The following is a 19046-nucleotide window of genomic DNA, read 5'->3' as shown; positions in this document are numbered from 1 at the left end:
TACTTTCCCATCAACATCTCTGTTTGCTTAGGCACACAAAGAAATCAGAGTTCCTCTGTCCTTCCTTGATCATGGAATAGTTTGGGTTGGAAGGGACCTTTACAGGCCATCTAATCCAACCCCCCTGCAAAATGAGCAGGAACATCTTCAACTAGATCAGGTGCCCAGATTCTTCTGGTTTCCTCAATTGCTGGAGACTCAAGGAGAGCAAGCTGGTTACAGAGGATGGAGACCATGGGCTCACCATGGGTCATTCCTCCTGCTCCTGCGAGAGGCTCACTATGTGGAGCTGCCCAACGGGAGGTCTGAAGGACCTTAACATAAGGTGGGATCCACAGGGAGATGGGAAGAGGTTGTGCTTCCAGTGAGATCTTGTGGTAATCCTAACGGAAAGACTTGTACACCAGGGAGCTGGTGAACCACAGAACAGTTACCCTGAGCACGCCCAGGCCTGTGCTGCATTCTGCCCTATGCTGCAAGGCCAGCCTGGCCTTCAGACCGGTGCTGGGCTGCAAAGAGCCCTTCTCCATAGGGTAAACTCAGCCAGCCATTCCAAGGCAGCTCCTGCTGGGTACTGGGGTTAAGCCACCCGTGTGTCCCTGCCTTTATCTAACCCTGCAGCAAGAAGTTCTCACGAGTACATCCCTGGTATATGTCTGGACAGCAGAAATGAAGAATAGAGTTGTTTTCGTGTAAGAATAACCCCCTATAACCGCTCCAATAGTGGGGGGGGGTGACTGGAGGCCCCTTTGATGCTACACCACTCGGGGGTCCCACGGTCTAAGGGGATTGTCTCAGATATTCTCGAAGATATCTCTGCTGTTCTCATCTTACCGTGTTAGCTCTTATAAATAGCGCTTCGATACCGCACTGAGCCCGAGCACCTTTTTTACTGGGATCATAATGAACCAGCACCACCCAGTGCAAAACAGATGTTAGGACATCGAGCCTGAGCCCAGCGGGGGAGGAACAACACAGGCTCGAGTCTGTGTGAGCCACTAAACCTCATCCACAACAGTATTTCTGGCAACATCATTCCACCATTTCCAGCCTCCCGCTCCCTGCCCACCCCGGCATCAGTCCTGACCGTTAAATCAATCGTTTCTGCACAGCCATGCAAGGTCGTCTATCGGGTTCCTGGGTGGCACTGAGGGGGACAAGGACCCTGTATTTCAGACAGGCCAGCTTCAACAAGCTCCAGGCCCAGCTGTGAGAGGCTGTGGGCAGCATCCGAGGGGGGCAAAGGGGCTGCTGAGTGCTGGGAGTTATTCAAGAACATCCTCCTGGAAGCACAAGAACAGCCTGTCCCCTACAAAGGGCAAGGGAGAAGGCAGAACAAGAGACCACCCTGGCTTAGCAATGAGTTGGGGTGTGCCTAAACAAAAAAAAAAAAAAAAAAAACAACAAACAAGCAAATAAAAAAAACCAAACAAAAAAACAACAGAAAAACAAAAAAAAATAAAAACCAAACAAACAGGAAAAAAAAGAGACACCGGTTATGGGAAGGTGGCCAAATGCCCGTCAAGGACTACAGGAACCTTGCTGGGGCGTGCAGAGATGCAGTTAGGAAGGCTATGGCTCAGCTAGTACTGAAACTGGCCAAAGATGTCAACACCAAGAACAGGTTTTTCAGCTTCGTGAGCAGCAGGCAGGAGCACAGGGAGGGCAGAGGTCCAGGGCTAAACAGGGCAGGGAAACTAGTTACAAATAACGCTGGGCAGGCAGATGTTCTCAAGAACATCTTTACCTCTATTTTTACCAGCATAGCTGGACGCCAGATCACAGCGACAAGTAGATACAAGGTACGTGTCAACCCACGGGCAGTGGAGGGAGGCAGTCTGTGTCCTTTTGCCAGGGCTCAACCCACACAGACCTGAGGGCCCCGGGCAGAATCCACCCCGGGGTGTTCAGAGAAGTGGCTGCCACTGCTGCGAGGCCAGTGCCTGTAAACTTTGACAAGTTGTGGCCATCAGGGGACATCCCTGATGACTGGCAGAAGGCAAACGTCAAACCCATTTACAGGAAGGGCCCAAAAGAGGAGTCGGGGAACTGCTGACCCATTAGCATTGCTTCAGTCCCTGGGGAAGTAACGGAGCGAGCCCTCCCAGAAGCTATTGCAAACCAAATAAAGCAGGTGATCGGCAAAAGCCAGCATGGATTTACCAAAGGCAAATCATACCAGGCTAGTCTGATCACCTTCCACAGTAAAACAACATTTTCTGTCTACATGGGGAACGCGTTAGCTGTTGTTTACCTGGACTTCAGCAAAGTGTTTGACACTGTTTCCCACAGTCTTCTCCTGGACAAACTGTCAAAATACAGCTTGGTCAGGCGATCGGTTCAGAAACCGGGTGACAGGCAGCACTCAGAGGGTGGTGATCAACGCTTTTTACTCCAGGTGACAGCCTGTCACAAGTGGGGTCCTCCAGGGATCAGTGCTGTGCCCCATGATGTTCAACATCTTCATAGCTCTACTGAATGATGTGGTTGACAGGGCGCTCACCAAGTGATGCCACTGAAGCAGGTGGTGAGATGGACACAGCAGATAAAGGCCTGGACAGGCTGGAAGAGTGGGCTGGCAAGAACAGCGTGAAGTTTAACAATGACATAACCAAAGACCCCAGGATGGGCTCGGAGCAGTGTGGCTGGGAAGCACCTTGCTGAAGGGGCCTGGGGACCCTGGACAAGGAGCCAAAGGTGAGCCAGCAGCTCAACAAAGGCAAGTTGGACCCTGGGCTGCATACACATGGGCATTACTGGCAGAGGGAAGAGACATCATCATCCCACCCTACTCAGCACTTGTCAAGCCACACCTGTGTCCAATTCTGTTCCCCCACCCCAGTTAAAAAGTAAAGTGGACAGACTGGAAGGGGTTCAAAGGATGGCCATGAAGATGACCAAAAGGGTGGAGAACCTGCCCTATGAGGAAAGCAGTTAGGTCTCCTCTCCTGGAGAGAAGACTTTGGGGAGGACCTCATCACAGTATTCCAGTACTTAAAGGGCAGTTACAAGGAAGATGGATGTCCTCTTCTCACAAAGAGCCACACGGAGAAGACAAGGGGCAAGAGGTACAAGTTGAACCAGGAGAAGTTTCACCTTGAAACATGGAATAAATTTTTTACAGTGAGAAAAATCATTCACTGGAACAACCTTCCCAGGGATGTGGCAGGATGCCCATCAATGGAGGTTTTTCAAGATGTGATTGAGCTAGGTAACAGTTCTCATCTAGGCTCCCTTTCCCATGAAAGGCTGGACCAGAGGATGGATTTTTCCAGGTTCTTTCCAGCATGGGCTGTTCTATGAGTCTATGAAGTATTTTAGCTCTTTCTTGATTACAAGGAAGGGAAAACCAGGTGAAAGTAGCACACCTGGCACTTCTGCGTGTTCAGGAAAGGCACTCCTGTGAGGTCCTGGCTTCTCTGCTGGGTTTTCCCTGGTGTTATATCCCTGATATTAGATTGGGAAAGGGTTGCTAATACATTTTTCAGAGTTTGAAGGATTTTATTTATCTAGATCACATTTAATCTTCGCTGAAAAAAACAAGAGCCCTAAAGATGTACAATTAAGATCATTTAATAACAAGGTCTGGCAGGAGGGATGATCTTGTACACCTCTTTGCCATCCTTGCTGAGCATTTCTGCTATGGCAGTGAGGCAGTTCAAGTGCTAGACCAGCTGAAATCAAAGCAAATCAAGAAAACAGCTTTCTGCTCTTCAGACTGATCACTTAAGGCCCAGCATGTGTGCATGGGTCGGGGAAACAACGAGAAGTGAGATGCTGCCTTGTTCCTCTGACCACAGCAGAGCCCACAGCTGGTGTGTCACACTCAGCCTTAAACTTCCCAGGCAGAGATTTTTAAATGCCGTCAGTATTTTTGAGGACCAAACCTGGATCTCTTCAAAGAAGTCTGTTTTTTCCTTAAGGTGGGGGTTTAGCACTGGTGGGTATTTTGCCTTTCATGAGCCTCAGCCTCCACTGGTTGCTTCTGGGAGCTATGGCCTTGCTCCTTGGGCTGTGTTGTTTTATGATGATCGTAACGTTCAAATGTCCTTGGAGGACAGGTGTTCTTCAAAAGAGGGAATTCTTTTTTTTTGGTTCAGCTCTGGCATTCTCAAGCTCGATGGCACTGCAATGCCAGTAGCTGGCGAGGACTTCTTGCTTACTGTTGTTAGAAAAGACAGTATTTCATACAGACGGGATAAACGTGCTTTCCTGTGCTGTTAACAACTGTGGCTTATGAGATGATTTCTACACGTATGGATAAGCATGTTTTCAATGGTGTACGGCTGCCTGCCCTGTCTGCCCCAGCTGTGGCACAGGTGGGAATGCTTCCAGCCCCCCGGGGGGGGAGCAGCCTGCCAGCTGGGGAAGGGGACCCCAGGGGCACACTCCGGGGCTGCTGCCAGAGGATGCTGCCTACGGCTCTGCAGGTAACAGCACAACTCCCTGAGAAAATGGTTTATTTTCTTTTCTTCCCCTATCCAGAAGCCACTCTCGCATGCTGGGGGAGATCAGAGTTACAGCAGGCACAGACGGGCAACCAGCTGGTTTCTTAAGGGGTTAAATCATTGAGAATTTGCTGCCCCAAGCTCACAGTCTGCAGAGATAAATCCCCCTCCTGCCTTACCCCTTTCCCACTGTCAGATATTTCCAGCCTGGCTGGGAGAAGGAAGAACAGCCGTACAGGACCGCTCCGGACCACCGGCTCTTTAGCAAGAGCACTTTAATATCACAAAGCAACAGTTATGGGAGTGCATTACATACAGGACCACTTTGTTCCAAAACTATGGATGCTACTGGTCATTTTGGAAATCTTGCCATCTCCCTGAAGGCAGGAAAGGCTTCTGACCACCTTTCCTGCTTTCCCAAAGGGTGCAGAGAGCTGCATTACAAAATAAAGAAATAATTTCCAGGACCAGCAGTTTTGCATTAGCCTCACCAAGATCAGCTTGTTTCAGGGAACAGGGGCAGGTGGCCTTTGACACTCCTTATGTGAACAGCAAATTATGAAGCATTTTGCTCTCAGAAATACACTCCAGCTGAACTCCCAGTGTCATGCAAAGCAGGGACAAACCCAAGGGTCATCAGGTCCTCCTAAAGCAACTGAAATCTCTCCCCATCCGAGGTAAGAAAATCAGTTTATGCCTCTGACATTAGACCTGAGGAACAGTAGCTGCTTCTACAGGACTTCTCTTGGCACAGGTAACCCGCATAAGCCATCACCCTCCAGGGTATAAAAAGGAAGCCTTGGAGAGGTTGGGTTTTTTTCCTGGGTGTCACAGGTGCAGCTTGGCAGCCGTTGGTGAGTAAAAAACCCAGCTTTTTAATATCTTATTAAGGTATCCCTGAATCTTAAATGGTTGTGCTTGGTGGTTGTATGGTGCTTTTTTTCCTGTAAGAGAAAAAAAAAAAAAAAAAAAAGACCCTTGAAAAGAGGGGGGAAAAAAGAAAAAGTAAGGTTGATCAATGTCACGTTTCAAGTAAGGGGTTTTCCCTGTTAAATGGTATTCCAAGGTTATTTTTCCTTTAGTAAGGCTATTTGTCTAGCAGAATAAGACGTATTAGCACTCATGCTGAAAAAAGTAGTCTGGAATAATTGGTTTTGGTAACATTTTAAATGCAGACAAGCTGTAAAGAGCAGAGGGTGTAAGATGATTAGTAGCTTCTGTTGAACACTGAATTATGTACATTATATATATAAATATATATAGGCATTATGTATAAGTGATACCTGTTCTTGTTTTGGACGGGTTCCGTTCTTGGGTGTTGTAATGTGTGTGATGGTACCTGGGGTCTCTGAAGTAGCCTATGAATTTTAAATCAAAATAAGTGTTATGTATTAGATCCCTCTTTAGAGGCTACTTAACTGTGGTTTTATGCTTACTGAACTAGTAAAATTTAAATTACAAATAACTGTCATGGGGTGCTTGATCACTTAGGGAGTTCGTAGGTGGATAACCATACATTCTCCAGCATACAGACTGCTGATAGTGCACGTAACAGCTCTTTTGTTTGACCCTGGATGAGCACTCAGGTACATGGTACCAGTTGCTGTTTAATGTGCGTTTGTAGGATAGTTGAGGTGTGCTTCATTGGAAAAGCTTTCTTTAAAAAAAACAAAACAAACACACACAAACAACAAAAAAAAACAACCTAATGATTAAACTCAACAAACACTTATGCTGTTTTGCTGTATTTTGTGGGATAAATATTGTATGTGCCTTATCCATTCTCTGCCCTCTCTCAGGTGTATGTTAAAATTGCTGATGGTTCTAAGGTGTCCGAGAGGTAGAAGATGATTAAATTGATGATGTGTCCTGGCTTCTGGCTTAGGTGTGTCCAATTACCTAATCAGAAAGTAGCTGAGACCTGGAACACGCTTCCTAGGGGGGTGGTCAGTGCCACATGCCTGGCAGTGTTCCGGGGGCTTTTGGACAATGCCCTTTAATAACATGTTTTAATCTGTGGATATTGCTGAAGCAGTCAGGCAGCTGGACTAGATGATTGCTGTAGGTCTCTTCCAGCCAGATCCTTCTCTTCTTCCTGTCGTGCCTTTCCTTGTGGCTGTGGCAGCGTGGTAAAGTGGAGCATACCGAGACAGTTGTGTTCAGGTGGCATCTGCTGAGTTTGTGTCTTTTGGTTTGGCATGTTGTGAGTGCTGGGTGTTAGTCAGAGCCTATGGAGTAGAGAATAAGCTAACTTTATGGTGAGATCTGTTTCAGCAGAATGGTGCTACTGGTAAACATTGACACTTCTGTAGTGCGTATTTGCATCTAAAAAAATGCACAGGTGGTTAGGGATTTGCCTCTGTTGCAGGAGTGATCCTTCGCTGGACTGAAGCTGAAGAGCTGTCCCAGGCTCTCTCTTCCACGCTGTTTCTCTACTGTATAAGACTATTCTGATTGCGTGCTCCCAGCCGTCACACTGCAGCATCTCAGCAGGGTGATGCGGGGCGAGTATCTGTGCCCTGACCTACCTGGGCAATAACTGGAAGGAAGGAGGGTCAGAAGGGCTTCAGAGGGGAGCACAGGGTAGCATCAGTGGAAATCAAGTTGCATTTAAATGCAAGGAGGGAGAACGTGTATTTGTTTTAACTGCAAGGAAACTTTTAATCCTTCGGTTCAATTACTCTAGTTAAAAGGCAGGTCAATATTCTTGTAAGGTTATTTTATTTGAAGCTCATATATTCTTATTGAATCCCTATACTGCTGATAAAAGGTACTTTTCTTTCCCTGCTTGGCCCCAGACACAACCTGTAAACCAGAACCAAGTATTACTGAATGATCAGACTTGGAAATCTACTTTTTTTTTTTATTATTTGACAATCATTCACTTTATTATATATACATATTTAAAGTCTGTACAAGGTAAAATACAAAATAAAAGTGTTTCTTTATAAGTTACACAATTGAACAGCTACATTTGCCTGTAGTTTAGCTGTCACTTAATTAAAAAAAGGAGAGAACCTTGTTGAGCCATCGTTATATTCATTCACAATAACCTTGGTATAAAACATCCATACAGAGTAAGTGTACAAAATAGCGTACAGTTCATATAAGCTGTGCAAAGACAGCAAAGTTCAGTCAAAAATCAAAGAGGTGTACCCACTTCCCTCTGTCCACACCATGGATAGCAGAAGCAAAGTGGAAATTAAGCACAAGCCTGTGGGCAAAAAGGTGGCTTAGACAGTGCTTTGTATGTAATATTGATGCGTAAGTTAAAATGAAAATCATAAATATAGGAGGTCTCTGTTACACAGTGTTCTACCTTAGAAGTCATTGCAGGGATTTTGGGGGGCTGCTGCACAAGCATCATGCTGGTTGGGGTGAGGGGGGAAGCAGCGGTTGGGCTGTGCCCTTCCTTGCTGTTGCCTTTCAGAGGAAAGGGTTGCTATGTCAGACCACTCATCGGGGGGCTGAAATCTTAATAGTACGTGGAAATTCCCTTGAAAGGCAGTAAAAACGGCCACAGCATCTATATTGGGGTTTTCTGTTGTATCTTACCTGGGGGGAAAAACGTTTCCCTTCCAACAGGCTGTGCTTTCCTCCCTGCTGCAAAGCAAGGAGAGCTGCCTGTTGCCTGATTTTAGGAGAAGGCAGCTAATCGAGCCAGTGCTGCTGGTTAAGCAGAGAGAGTTACAACAGCATTAGCAAATGCTGTGAATGTGAAAACCTCCCCATGGGGCAAAGAATCGGAAACACCTATGAGTAGTAGGTCTTGTGGCTATGTGATAAAGAACCTGCAGTGAAGAAGTATGTGGACATTTGAGTGGGACATCACCTCTTCAATTTATAGCGCTCTGTTTTATTTACATCTTTGTAGTGTCCCCATGTGATGGTAGGGGCGGGTGGGTGATCTAAGAGACTGTTATCTCCTCCTCTTCTTCTTCCCCTTCATCATCCTCTTCCTCTGAGTCTGAGAAGTCTGAAGGTTTGCTGGGGCTGCTAGAATGGGATGGAGACATCTGGGAGTCCAGTCTGTCCCTCAAGTGTAGATGTTCTGGGGACTGGTGGTAGGTTAAGGGATGCCGGGGGCTGGGTGGGCACTCAGGGGGGACCTCCTCCTCCTCCTCCTCCTCCTCTCCTGAACATTTCTTGCCCACGTCACTGAGGTCTGGGTGAGGGTTAAACTTGGTGGGTAGGGTCTGTTCTCTGCAGCCACCAGAAGAGAGGAGCTCTCTTTCTTTGGAGTTCCTCCACTTCATCCTCCTGTTCTGGAACCAGATCTTCACCTGTGGGGTGAAGCAACACAGAAATGAAATGGTTCGGTGAAACAGGGAGCAGGGATGGCCTTTTGATTGCACCCTCAAAACCATGCTCATGCCTGTTCCAAAGCCAACAGGAACCACAGACTCTGACCTTCGGGGACCCTAGGAGAGGGGTCGGGGAGGCAATAAGGCTGTGATCTGTCCTGTCCTGCTCACCCAGCTGGGAATTGTGCTGCTGTCTTGGCTCTGATGCTCGCAGCCTTGTAACTTGCGTTGGGCTTCCTCCTGGCTGTGAGCAGTTCTCCTTGCTCCTGCCTCCTCCCCTTCTCTCCAGCTGCCTCTTGGGGTGGGTGGCCCAGCTCCCCATACCCCCTCTGCCCTCCCCACCCAGTGCCCCCCTCACCTGTGAGTCCTTGAGGCCCAGTTTGGCTGCCAACTTCTTCCTATCGGGTTTGCTGATGTACTTCTGCTTCTGGAACATCTTCTCCAGTGCCTTGCGCTGCACGTCAGAGAAGACGGCCCGACGCAGCATGCCACGGCGGGGCTTGCCGCGGGCGGCCAGTGGCCAGGAGAAGGTGCCAGGGATGGGGACCACGGTGGAGGTGGCTGTGGGGGACACACGGTGCTGAGCAGAGAGGGACTGGCCCCTACCGCCCCCTCCGGGCCCTTCGAGTGGGCACCCACCAACCTGGGGCCGCGCAAAGGAGCTTTAGGCTGGAGTGCCCCCCTTTGAGCCAGCGATCGCTGGGATTAGATCTATGAACTCAAACGTGTAAAATGGATCAATAGTGGCCGGTTTTGTTGGGAGATTCAAAGGTCTCTGGCCTGAAAAGGGAAAGCGAGGCGTACTGACTAAGATAAAGGTATAATAAAAAAGCTTTTCCTCCAGCTCAGAAGCATTTGATTTTTTTTTTCCAGGCGCTTTTATAGTTTCAGACTCTTTATTATGCTGGAGATGAAAATGAGGACTTTTCTGATTCTGAACAAAACAGCTCCTCTTCAGATGCAGTTCTGATCAATCAGTATTCATCTTTTTATATTAATCTCTTCTCTCCTCCCTCCAAAGTTGGAGAATTCAATCCAAAGACATGAAAAGTAACAGCTAATTAGCACATTGCCTGGTTCCCAATGACATTGGTATGATAAAAAGGGCAGAGTTTCGCCTTAAAAAAAAAAAAAAAAAAAAAAAAAAAAAAGGCGGGGGGGGGGAACCTCCCCAAGAGAGACAGAGATGCTAATGAAGCGTGAATGGTAATTGTGTAGTAATGAACTAACAGAAAAAGACTGAGGACAAGCAGCTAACGCCATATATTATTGGAACAAAAGAGATTTACACTTTCAAACTAAACACAACGGCATGCCAGGCTCCTCGGGAGAATACTGATGGCACAATCGTCTCTTTCCCCAAATCATTTTCATTAAATGGACATGAAAAGCTATTTATAAAGCTCAAGTTGTTTTTGTTAGGCTATTCACATGCTGGAGAAAGGAAGCAAATTCCATTATCCGGAGGATGAATGGAAGAGCTTGGGTTATTTTTTTTTCCTCTCTCCCTTCCCCTGTTTTCTTTTTAAATTAATAGCTTGTTTGTGTAATTAGATTTTTTTTAATTGTTCTCTCGGCATCCTAATACTTCAGCGCTGTAAGAACCGTACCCCGCAGCCTGCTTTCTGGCTGAGACCACGTCGTTTGAGTCCCACTGACGGTCTAAACGAGAAGGGGTGAGGTGGGAGACCCGGGGTGAAGGAGGGGTGGGCTAGTACGGGGGAGGGGGACGGGACACACGAAGCCGCGCCCGCGGGACCCTCCACCCGCCTGTAAACGCCAGCACCGGGTGGGATACGGACACAGACGGGACGCGGAGCAGCGGTGCCGGGCAGCCTGCGCGGAGCGTGTCCGCGCTGCGCGGGAGTTGCGCGGGCGGGAGCTGACCGCTCCCCGCGTGGTGCTGAAAGCGGCGGGGAGGGGCGGGGGGGGAACCCGCCTGGCCCCGGGACCGTGACAATCCCGGCTAATTTGCCGATCGGCGGGGGGAGCGGGCAGGGAGTGTCAGGCGGTCGCTGCCTGTGCTAAATCGGGCAGCAAATTGGCGCGACTGATGCGTGCCTGTTGTACTCCCCCCAACCTCTGAACTACAGCCTAACCCCGGGGGGGGGGGGGGGGGGGGGCGGTGCGCTGGGAGATACCGCCGGGCTGTGCCTGGGGAGGGGTCGGCCCGCCGGGAGAGGGGCTTTGGGAGACCTACCTGGGAAATAGGAAGATCTGATAAAGGGCTGGAAGGATCCTTCAAAGTACGGGAAGGAGAAAGTCTTTGGAGGGACGCTCTGGAGCAGCGCAGGGGAGGTTTCTAGTAAATAAATGCAACGAAAGTAAGCAGAGGGTTACTGCGGGTTGGACTCGACCGACGGCACGGCTGGGGCTGTCGTGTGGTTGGGGGACCGGCACGGTGGTACTACCCCCTCCCCCACCAAAAAAAACAAAAAGCTCCGGAGTGATCTCGGGCAGCGGTGCTGCTGCTGCGACGGCTTTGGCGGCAGAGCGGCGCCCGGGGAACCCCCCGTCTGCGGGACACCCCGTCTGCGGGACACCCGCCCTCCCGCCCCGCGGCAGCCTGCCGGAGCCCCCCCCGCCTGTAGATCGGAGCGATGCCGGCGGGTCCTGCAGCCCGGTGCTGGGGGCTCCCTCCCCTCCCTCCCCCGTGTCCCCCCCGCCCCGCTCCTGCGGGCAGGGGGCTCCGGGAGCCGCTTACCGGCGCGGGGGGCGGAGGAGAGGATGGCGTTGACGCCGAACTTGAGGAAAGTGGAGTCGCCGCTGGAAGCCTGGGGCGAACAGATCCTGCGGGAGCCGGCGGTGGAGCTGGGCAGCTCGGGGGTCCCCGCGTCCGTCCTGGCCGCCGAGGTCGGGGGGGACATGCTAGGCGGGGGGGGCAGTCCTGGGCAGGTAACCGGTGGGTCTGCTGATCCGGATCAAATCTTCCACCAGGAAGCTGGAATGGCTGGAAAAAGCCGACTGCAGCGACTGAGGCAAGGTGAGGGTGGGAGTGGGGCGCAGCAGGCTGGGGTAGACGGCCGGCGGCGCGATGAGGCTGGGGAACATCATGGCAGGGGCCGTCCGGGCCGGGCTGGGGCCGCCGCCGTGTTTGTTTGTTTGTTGGCTTTTGTTTTCTGCTTTGCAAACCTCGCTCGGTAAAGATCCGGCCAGGCAGCCTGGCGGGGTTCTCTCTGCCCCTTCCTCCTGGACCGAGGGTTTTATAGTGGTCAGCCCCGCTGAGGCTCTTTCAAAAGTGACAGCCCCAACAATGGGGTTCAACAAAGTTCTCCACTTGAGCTTCATTCAGGGCCAGCTCCCGGCTCCTCCATTGGTCCCGGGCTGCAATTTATGATTGGATTAGACTTCATAAGCAACCGGGGCACAATGGCCCCGCCACAAAGAAAGTGTAGTCATCAATTTTGCATATTGACCGCCTCTTTGGAATACAGCGCTCCAAAGGCTCCCAGCAGGGTTTTGTTCAGAGGCAACACACACAGGCTAATTAAATGCCTATTTAAAAGTTTCGAATGAATCTTGCCTCGTAGAAAGGGAATTATTTCAAGAAAGCACTAAATTTATTTGCCGCTCCCCTGCTGAGTTTAGGAAATAAATCAATAAATATTCATATAAACTGATCTGCGGGCTCGCAGAAAAGCACGGGTTTTCTGGAATGGAAAATACAAATTAGAGAACGTGGAACTAAGCTCCGTTGGGGAGTGTGTGTGTGTGTGTGTAATATTGGGAGAGCGGACCCCACCGTGGTTTGAGGGTGTTCTGCCCCCTGCTATTAGCCTGCAGCAGAATTGGTGCTTGTCGTTGGGGTTATTTTTCTATCGGTGCGTCAAAGGTCCGGCAGAAAGGGAATTGGCGGTGTTAACCTCTGCTCCCGGGGTCCGAGCTGGTGCCAGTCTCGTGTACGCGTGCTCGGGCGAGAGGCTGGGGATTTTTTCGAAGGAAATTCCGGACCGAGGTGTGAGCCCCGGCGCAGCCGGTGGGAGCTCCGCTCCCAGGAAGGCGCAACACTGGCCGCAGGGAAGATGCCAACAGCTTTGCGGGACCCGGGCATCCCGCTCAGGTTCTCGGTCTCTCGGTCCTTTCAAGCTCATCTACGTTAAAAATAGTGGAAATCGCTACCCGCCCCGACCGTGAAAATGAGGTCAATGTGGTAGCGTTCGGACCTAAGGTGGCCCGGGCTAGTCCCAGGTTTATCAGCACGGGTGGCTCGGAGCCTGCCCGCCGCAGCCGCCCGCTCCCTGCGTGCCTGCGCAGCGGGTGCGGAGGTGCGGGCGGCTCGGAGGTGCGGAGCCCTGGCTCCCCTAGCTGCGGTCCCAGGGGCAAGCGGCATCGTCTAACGGGAAAGTAAAAACGGGGATTTTTCTGGCAAAGATGTTTTGTTTGTGGTGGTGAAGATGGAAATAGGCGGCAAGTGCGGTTAATTTCCTTTGGAGCTGGGTGATGAAAGGGACTATTGAGAGTGGGTTTACCTGATTTCTCTGTTACAGACTGTAACAGATGTGTTAAATGTCCTATGTTTTAAAAGCACCCTATTCAGCCCTTTGGTGTGGCTGAACCTTTGCAAGCAGAAGTGTGCAGCTCAACCATGCAGCCTTTATCCTATTAACCATGAACTAACTGTCACCTTCAGCTGTTTTCCCTTTTTACTTTTTAACACAAAGCTTTCTCAAAAATCTTATTAACCAGCTTTATTTCTCTCGATGGTTTTTGTCCGGACGTTTTGTGTTGATTATCTCCATGTCGATGCTTTAACCATTCAATAAAAGTGCATCTGCGATTTATATCACATTAGGGAAGAAAGAAAGTCTGTTAAACCTCTCCCTTGGTTCAAATCAAAAAGTTATTTATTAGAGAGGACGGAATCAGCCCTCCAAATTGTATGATCCTGACAAGCTTTCCCGGCGCTGTACGCCGGCCCCCAGCAGATGAGCATCTGCAGAAGGCTGGCTTGGAAGATCCGCTGTCTGAAAGTATCACTTTGAAATCAAACCTGGCTGGAGTGTCCCCCCTCCTCTCCCCTCCCCAGTTTTGTTAATCTGGGTGTTTAGCAGGTACAGAAGGAAGGGGAGGCAGGCGCGGGCAGAGCCCGAGGGGCTGGGGGTGTTGCCGGGCACTGCGGTCCTGCCCCCTGCCCACACCGCTGGGGCACTACGGCGGGGGTCGAGGGCTGGGGAGGGGTGTGTGTGTGTGTGTGTGAGAGAATCGGGGGGCTGTCCCGTCCTGCTCCCGGTTTAGCTTTCCTCCCGCCCGGAGCGCTGCAGGCTCCGCTGAAGCTCGTTTGTACACATGGCTGCGCGCAAGGTGTTACTTGGCAGGCGAGCGGGACGGGAGCGAATGGATAAGGCAAACGGGGTTTTCCCAATAAAATAACTGACTGGCACCCCCTGCGCCCCCCCACCCCCCACATCCCCTCCCCTCCTGCAGCCGCGCTCCTGCGCTGACACACACACACACACCCTGGCATTTCGCAGCGCAGCCCCGCCCGGGCTGCTCCCGCACCGCTGCGGTTTGTACAGTCATTGTACGTTCCCTTTGAGATGATTTACTCCTTTCTTTACATATACATCGGGGGCATTTTGCCTGACTATAGACCAACTGCTGCTAATTTCTCTGGGTTTAAAAAAGAGGGGCTGACATTTTCTGGAAGGTTGGGTCAAACGCATGCTGGGGCACACGTGGACCCAGTTCCTTGTGATGGGGCTGAGCACACTCGTAAAGAATTCCTTAAGCACCAAGGCAAAAGGGACTAGACATCTATTGAAAGGGAAGATAGACCATAAGAAACCAAGAAATCAGACGAAAGGATCTTATTTTAAGTGATCTCCTTTGGAAGTTTCTTTTCAAAGGCAGTGATCATTTAAGAGAAAGGGAATTCTAATGTCTCGGGATAAAACCTGTGACTAATGCCGTTTGACCCATGCTCACGCCGTTTTGTGCTTCCTGCCATTCATTTTAATGTCGTTATCTTCAAATTTATTTCTTAAAAGTCACTCACTTTCTTTGTCGCTAAAAACAAAAAAAAAGGAGGGGGGCAACCCAAAATCCAAGCCCCAAACTGCCGGGAGCAGGGGGAGGGGGAGGGGGGATAGGGCTTGGAGCCTGCGTGTGTCCCGGTCCGGGGCTGTAATCCGCATGAAATCGGGAGAGCCCGCACTGCCAGTGCGGAGAGCAGAGGGCTCGCCGGGGCCGGGCCAGCCGCTGCCCGGAGGTGCGGAGCCGCCCCGCTCCGCACCCCCGCCCCGCAGGACGGACGTCTCAATCATCGCCGGGACACCCCCCCGAGGGACACCCACACCCCCCGAGGGACACCCCCCGGGCCTCCCCCCGCTTCCCGCAGCCAGGTGAAAGCCGAACTTCCCTCCCCCCCCCCCCCCCCCCCCCCCCCCCCCCTTCCCGCCCCGCTCCATCCCCATCCTCAAGCTGGGAAGGGTTCTGGGCTCTGGGGGCTGCGGGGATCGGGGCTGGTTGTGCTCTCCGCTCCCGGGGAGGGGGCGGCAGGAAGGATGCTCCGGTCCCGGCGCATCCCGTCTCCCTAACGCTGCCGGGGGACCGCGTCCGGGAGCCTGGACGGAGGCGGCGGGGGCGAGGCGATATTAAGACACCTCAGGCTTCACCTTTAGAATTGAGGCACAAGGAACAGTAACTGCTGGTTCGTTCAAAGCTCTTCTAGATCTCCCCCCCCCCCCCCCCCCCCCTTCCTTTTCTTGAAAATCCTTCTATTGTGCCAATCAAGCAGATGGTTTGCAGGAAATATAGCTTGGCCCCAGTGACCGAAACTAATTTTAACTAGCTTTCCAAGCCTGGCACGTTTGTTTTGCTCTTAGAAAATAGCTAAAAAAACAGCTGGCAAGGGTGAATTAAACCCATTAAAGACACATTTATAAGAAATTATATTCACATAGGTTGCTTGAAACCCCCCTAAGAGGGGAGAGATGAGCGTATTGAAATGAAAATGTCCCTGAACACACTACCCTCCTTAACATCGCCTGAGAGTCTCAAAACATTTTACTAAATAGATTAACTTGACTATTGTTTCGCATCACATTTATCAGCTTCATTAAGTGAATAGCTGAACAAATATATTACGCATGCATGAAAAGCTCTTTTGGGGGCTGCCTTATTGTGTCCTCAGCCCTGACAGGTGGTTAACTGTGTTTCTCTCTCCTCTCCCCCCCTCTCTCTCTGCGCAAAGAAAGAGGGATCTCGGACAGAGCGCGCAGCCCAGACTTGGCAAAGGGACCTAGAGGGGAGAGTTACTTTCTTTTCCCTCGCCATTCATGCTGGCCAGCCTAGAGCGCACACAGCCTGAAATGCAACCAGATGATCTGATCATGTCAAAAGTAATTAACTTTAGTTTAGTCTCTGTGTCTTGCTCGCGCTTTACTAACTCCTTCCAAGCCTGTTCAATTTGCATCCTTTCTTCCAAATTTGATTATTTTTGTTCACTTTGTCCTTTTATCCTTGCCCAGCCTCCACCTTTGTCTTAAAAAAAAAATAACCTGGGGACGATCAGTCCCTCTGCTTTCTTCTCCACTGATCTGTCTAATAAACAACCAACCACACAACCTCCCTACAAACAAGTCTTTTCATGAGCTAAGATTTGCATGGTTTGGAGAGCTAGGATTTGCAAAATGCAATGTGGTGTTTTATTTGTTGCCTTAATTTCACGATTCTTTAGCACGGTGGAAACTAGCTGGGAATTGGGCAGTGGCTGCTTGGATTCTCAGATGCTGGAGGCCAAGGTCCTGCTTGTTTCAGTCGTGGTCTCTGCCCCAAGAGTTTCCAAGTTGGACAGCGCAGATGAAGTGGATGAGAGAACATGATACTTTGATGTTTATTTTCTTCAATACATATTTCTCTCATCTTACTTTAGTAGGTAAGAGGAATTGAAAATCCTTTTGTCTTTTAAACCAGGTCTTAAATCTACCCCTGCCACCACAACACAAACCACAGAGGCGATCCTTTGCTTGAGGTGGTGGCAAATTTCTCTTCTTACTGGTTCACAGAAGTCTCCAGGCAGTGGCCGATTTTAAGCACTGGGAGCTGAGGATCCAATTACTGTTGCACTTCTGAAGCCCCAGTTCTCTTCCCCATTCTCTAGGCTATGTCAGGAAGGACAACCTTCCTTGGAGGAAAGGCCTCTGTCTCAGTAAGTTAACAGGAGCATGAATTTGTCCTGGGGCAGATGTCAGCGAACCTGACAGTTTCCTGTCACCTTAGCAGAGGGTCCTCGAGCCCACGCGCTCCGTCGGTGCTTGTTGCAAGAGCGGGCGCAGCCGTTTACAAGCTGCTTTCCATCCCTCTGCCCGCTGAGGCAGGGCGTGGGGACCTCTGTTTCTCAGAGAGAGCAGAATTAGTATTTAATTACCCTGTAGGATTAAACTGGTACTTTCTCCTGTTTCTGAACCTTTTTTTAAAAGGGCCTGACCATTAGCCCTCAATCCCTCAACTTTTACCGTGCCAACTGACTAATAATGCACTTCCTTGGGGGTTAAGCCTCTCTGGAAAGTTTTAAGAGAGAGGCTTGGAACAGAGATGCTGATGAGAACCTGAGTACTTGGAGACGCTTTGCCCAGTGGAAAGTCTTCCCTAACGTACGTGCTGGTAGCCGGAAGGATGCTGATGTGCTGAGAGGCTCGCTTTGCTCCTTCTAGGTGAAAATACCTTCAGGTGCTGTGATCTGGTGGGGGAAATGGCTGTTGTGGAGGCAGCAGAGAGGGTTTAATGAATTGCTCACCTGCGCTGTGGTGTATCACCCTGTCTGGAAAGTCATGCTGTTCCTCCTGGTGCAAATGCTCTGGCCATGCACATTATCGACTGCTTGGCACAAGCTAATTGTTGCAAGAACATTCCTGATTTGAAGGGGTGGAGGTACCTTCTTCAAAACTCAGTGTTTTTCTCTCAGAGTCCTATGTGAAAGTGCTGGAAGTTTTTTTGACAGGGATTAACCTATACATCTTCTTGGTGGGACCAAAAGCCACGTGATAAGGAAGGAAGAGAAATGTAAATACTCTGTAACAGTTACTTAGCAAGAAAAAAAGTGCAGCATTTCTTGCTGGGATACTGCAATGCTCTGAAAACTGAAATGGGGGAGTAAAAAAAAATTATTTGTGAGGGCTGGGGTTTTTTTGATGATTGAATTCCCTGGGTATTTAAATCTCATCTTAGAAGCGTTACATTGGTGACCTTGTCTGTTGAGGCAGTGGATTCATGGTTAAATGGTTCCATTCCAGACCATGCCCTGACCATCACTATGTTCACACCTGTGGGTTGCTGGCAAGCTGTATTGCGTCCTTAGAGCAAGAGGCTGTATGTGTGAGCCTCCCTGGAGAAGGTGCAATGTTTGCTGTTTCCAGAAATACAAAGCTATTCTTGCAGATGTTGATATGGAGTATGTTTGATTTCTGGAGCTCTGATGGAAGAAGAGGACTTCCAAACCTTCTCCCTCAGGTTTTACCTTTGTAGAGCTACTGAGAAAGGAGTTAGCAAGCACTGGTCTGTGTGCTCCACTCCCGGGTACTTTATGTAAACTGGAAAGTCAGAGGAAAGAAGGTAGCTGTATATCTGTTGTCCCTTGGTGATGTTTTTTATCAAGTGGGGTGCTTCAGGTAAAGAAAACCACGGAGAATGGATTAATGATGCCTGAGGAATGAATACTTCGCAGTCAGGCATCATGGACATCTCTTCAGGATTCTCAGATGTAGGTCCCTGATTGCAGGGTGATTGGCTCCCTGCAGAGCCGATAGACTTTACACTGGGTGTCCACTTGTGAGAAAGAGCTGTTCTCTTTAGAAAACTTTTGGCTCGTTGTGGAAACTAGAACAGGACCACCCTTCTTCTAGGTTTAACTTTGCAAGCAGTGCAGCTTCATGGATGTTCAGAGATGAAGGGCTCTTCCCTTTTTATCACTGGGAAAAGCTGATGAGCTCCTGATTTTCCTTGCAATTGTAATATTTTCTTGAAATAGGAAAGACCAGAACCTTTCTCATGGGAGCTTCCCCAACCTGTAGAAAGTACATTCCTTCTCAGAAAATTGTGTTTCTTTCTGACAAACAGCAAAAAATGCCTTGGTTCCCACCAGCCATGAGATCGGAGAGATGCATGGTGGAACCCGTTGCCCATTTATGCCTTCAGCTTTCTGAAAGCAAATGGAAATCTCTAGGACTAAGGAGAGTGCAAGCATTTAAAGAAAGTTGTAGAAAAGCTTTTCCCTATGCCTTTGGTCTGAGAATGTTGCTACTTCTGTCAGGGCTGAAGTCAGGGGCAAAACTCATGCTAATTTCAATGCGGTGGG

The 19046-nt window shown here is 49.9% G+C and overlaps 1 protein-coding gene across 1 annotated transcript; it reads right to left on the bottom strand.

The window, feature by feature from the left end:
- Positions 1–8356: 8356 nt before the first annotated feature.
- On the bottom strand, positions 8357–11806 carry DBX1 (developing brain homeobox 1). The gene is given in 5 exon segments (XM_040607873.1): positions 8357–8731; positions 9111–9313; positions 10953–11054; positions 11457–11635; positions 11637–11806. Coding segments are annotated over 5 exon segments (1029 nt in total).
- Between the last annotated feature and the right edge of the window lie 7240 nt (positions 11807–19046).

The sequence above is a fragment of the Falco naumanni genome, chromosome 10, assembly GCF_017639655.2.
Source record: "Falco naumanni isolate bFalNau1 chromosome 10, bFalNau1.pat, whole genome shotgun sequence".
Classification (NCBI taxonomy): domain Eukaryota; kingdom Metazoa; phylum Chordata; class Aves; order Falconiformes; family Falconidae; genus Falco; species Falco naumanni.
This window is presented reverse-complemented; position numbering and strand designations above follow the sequence as displayed.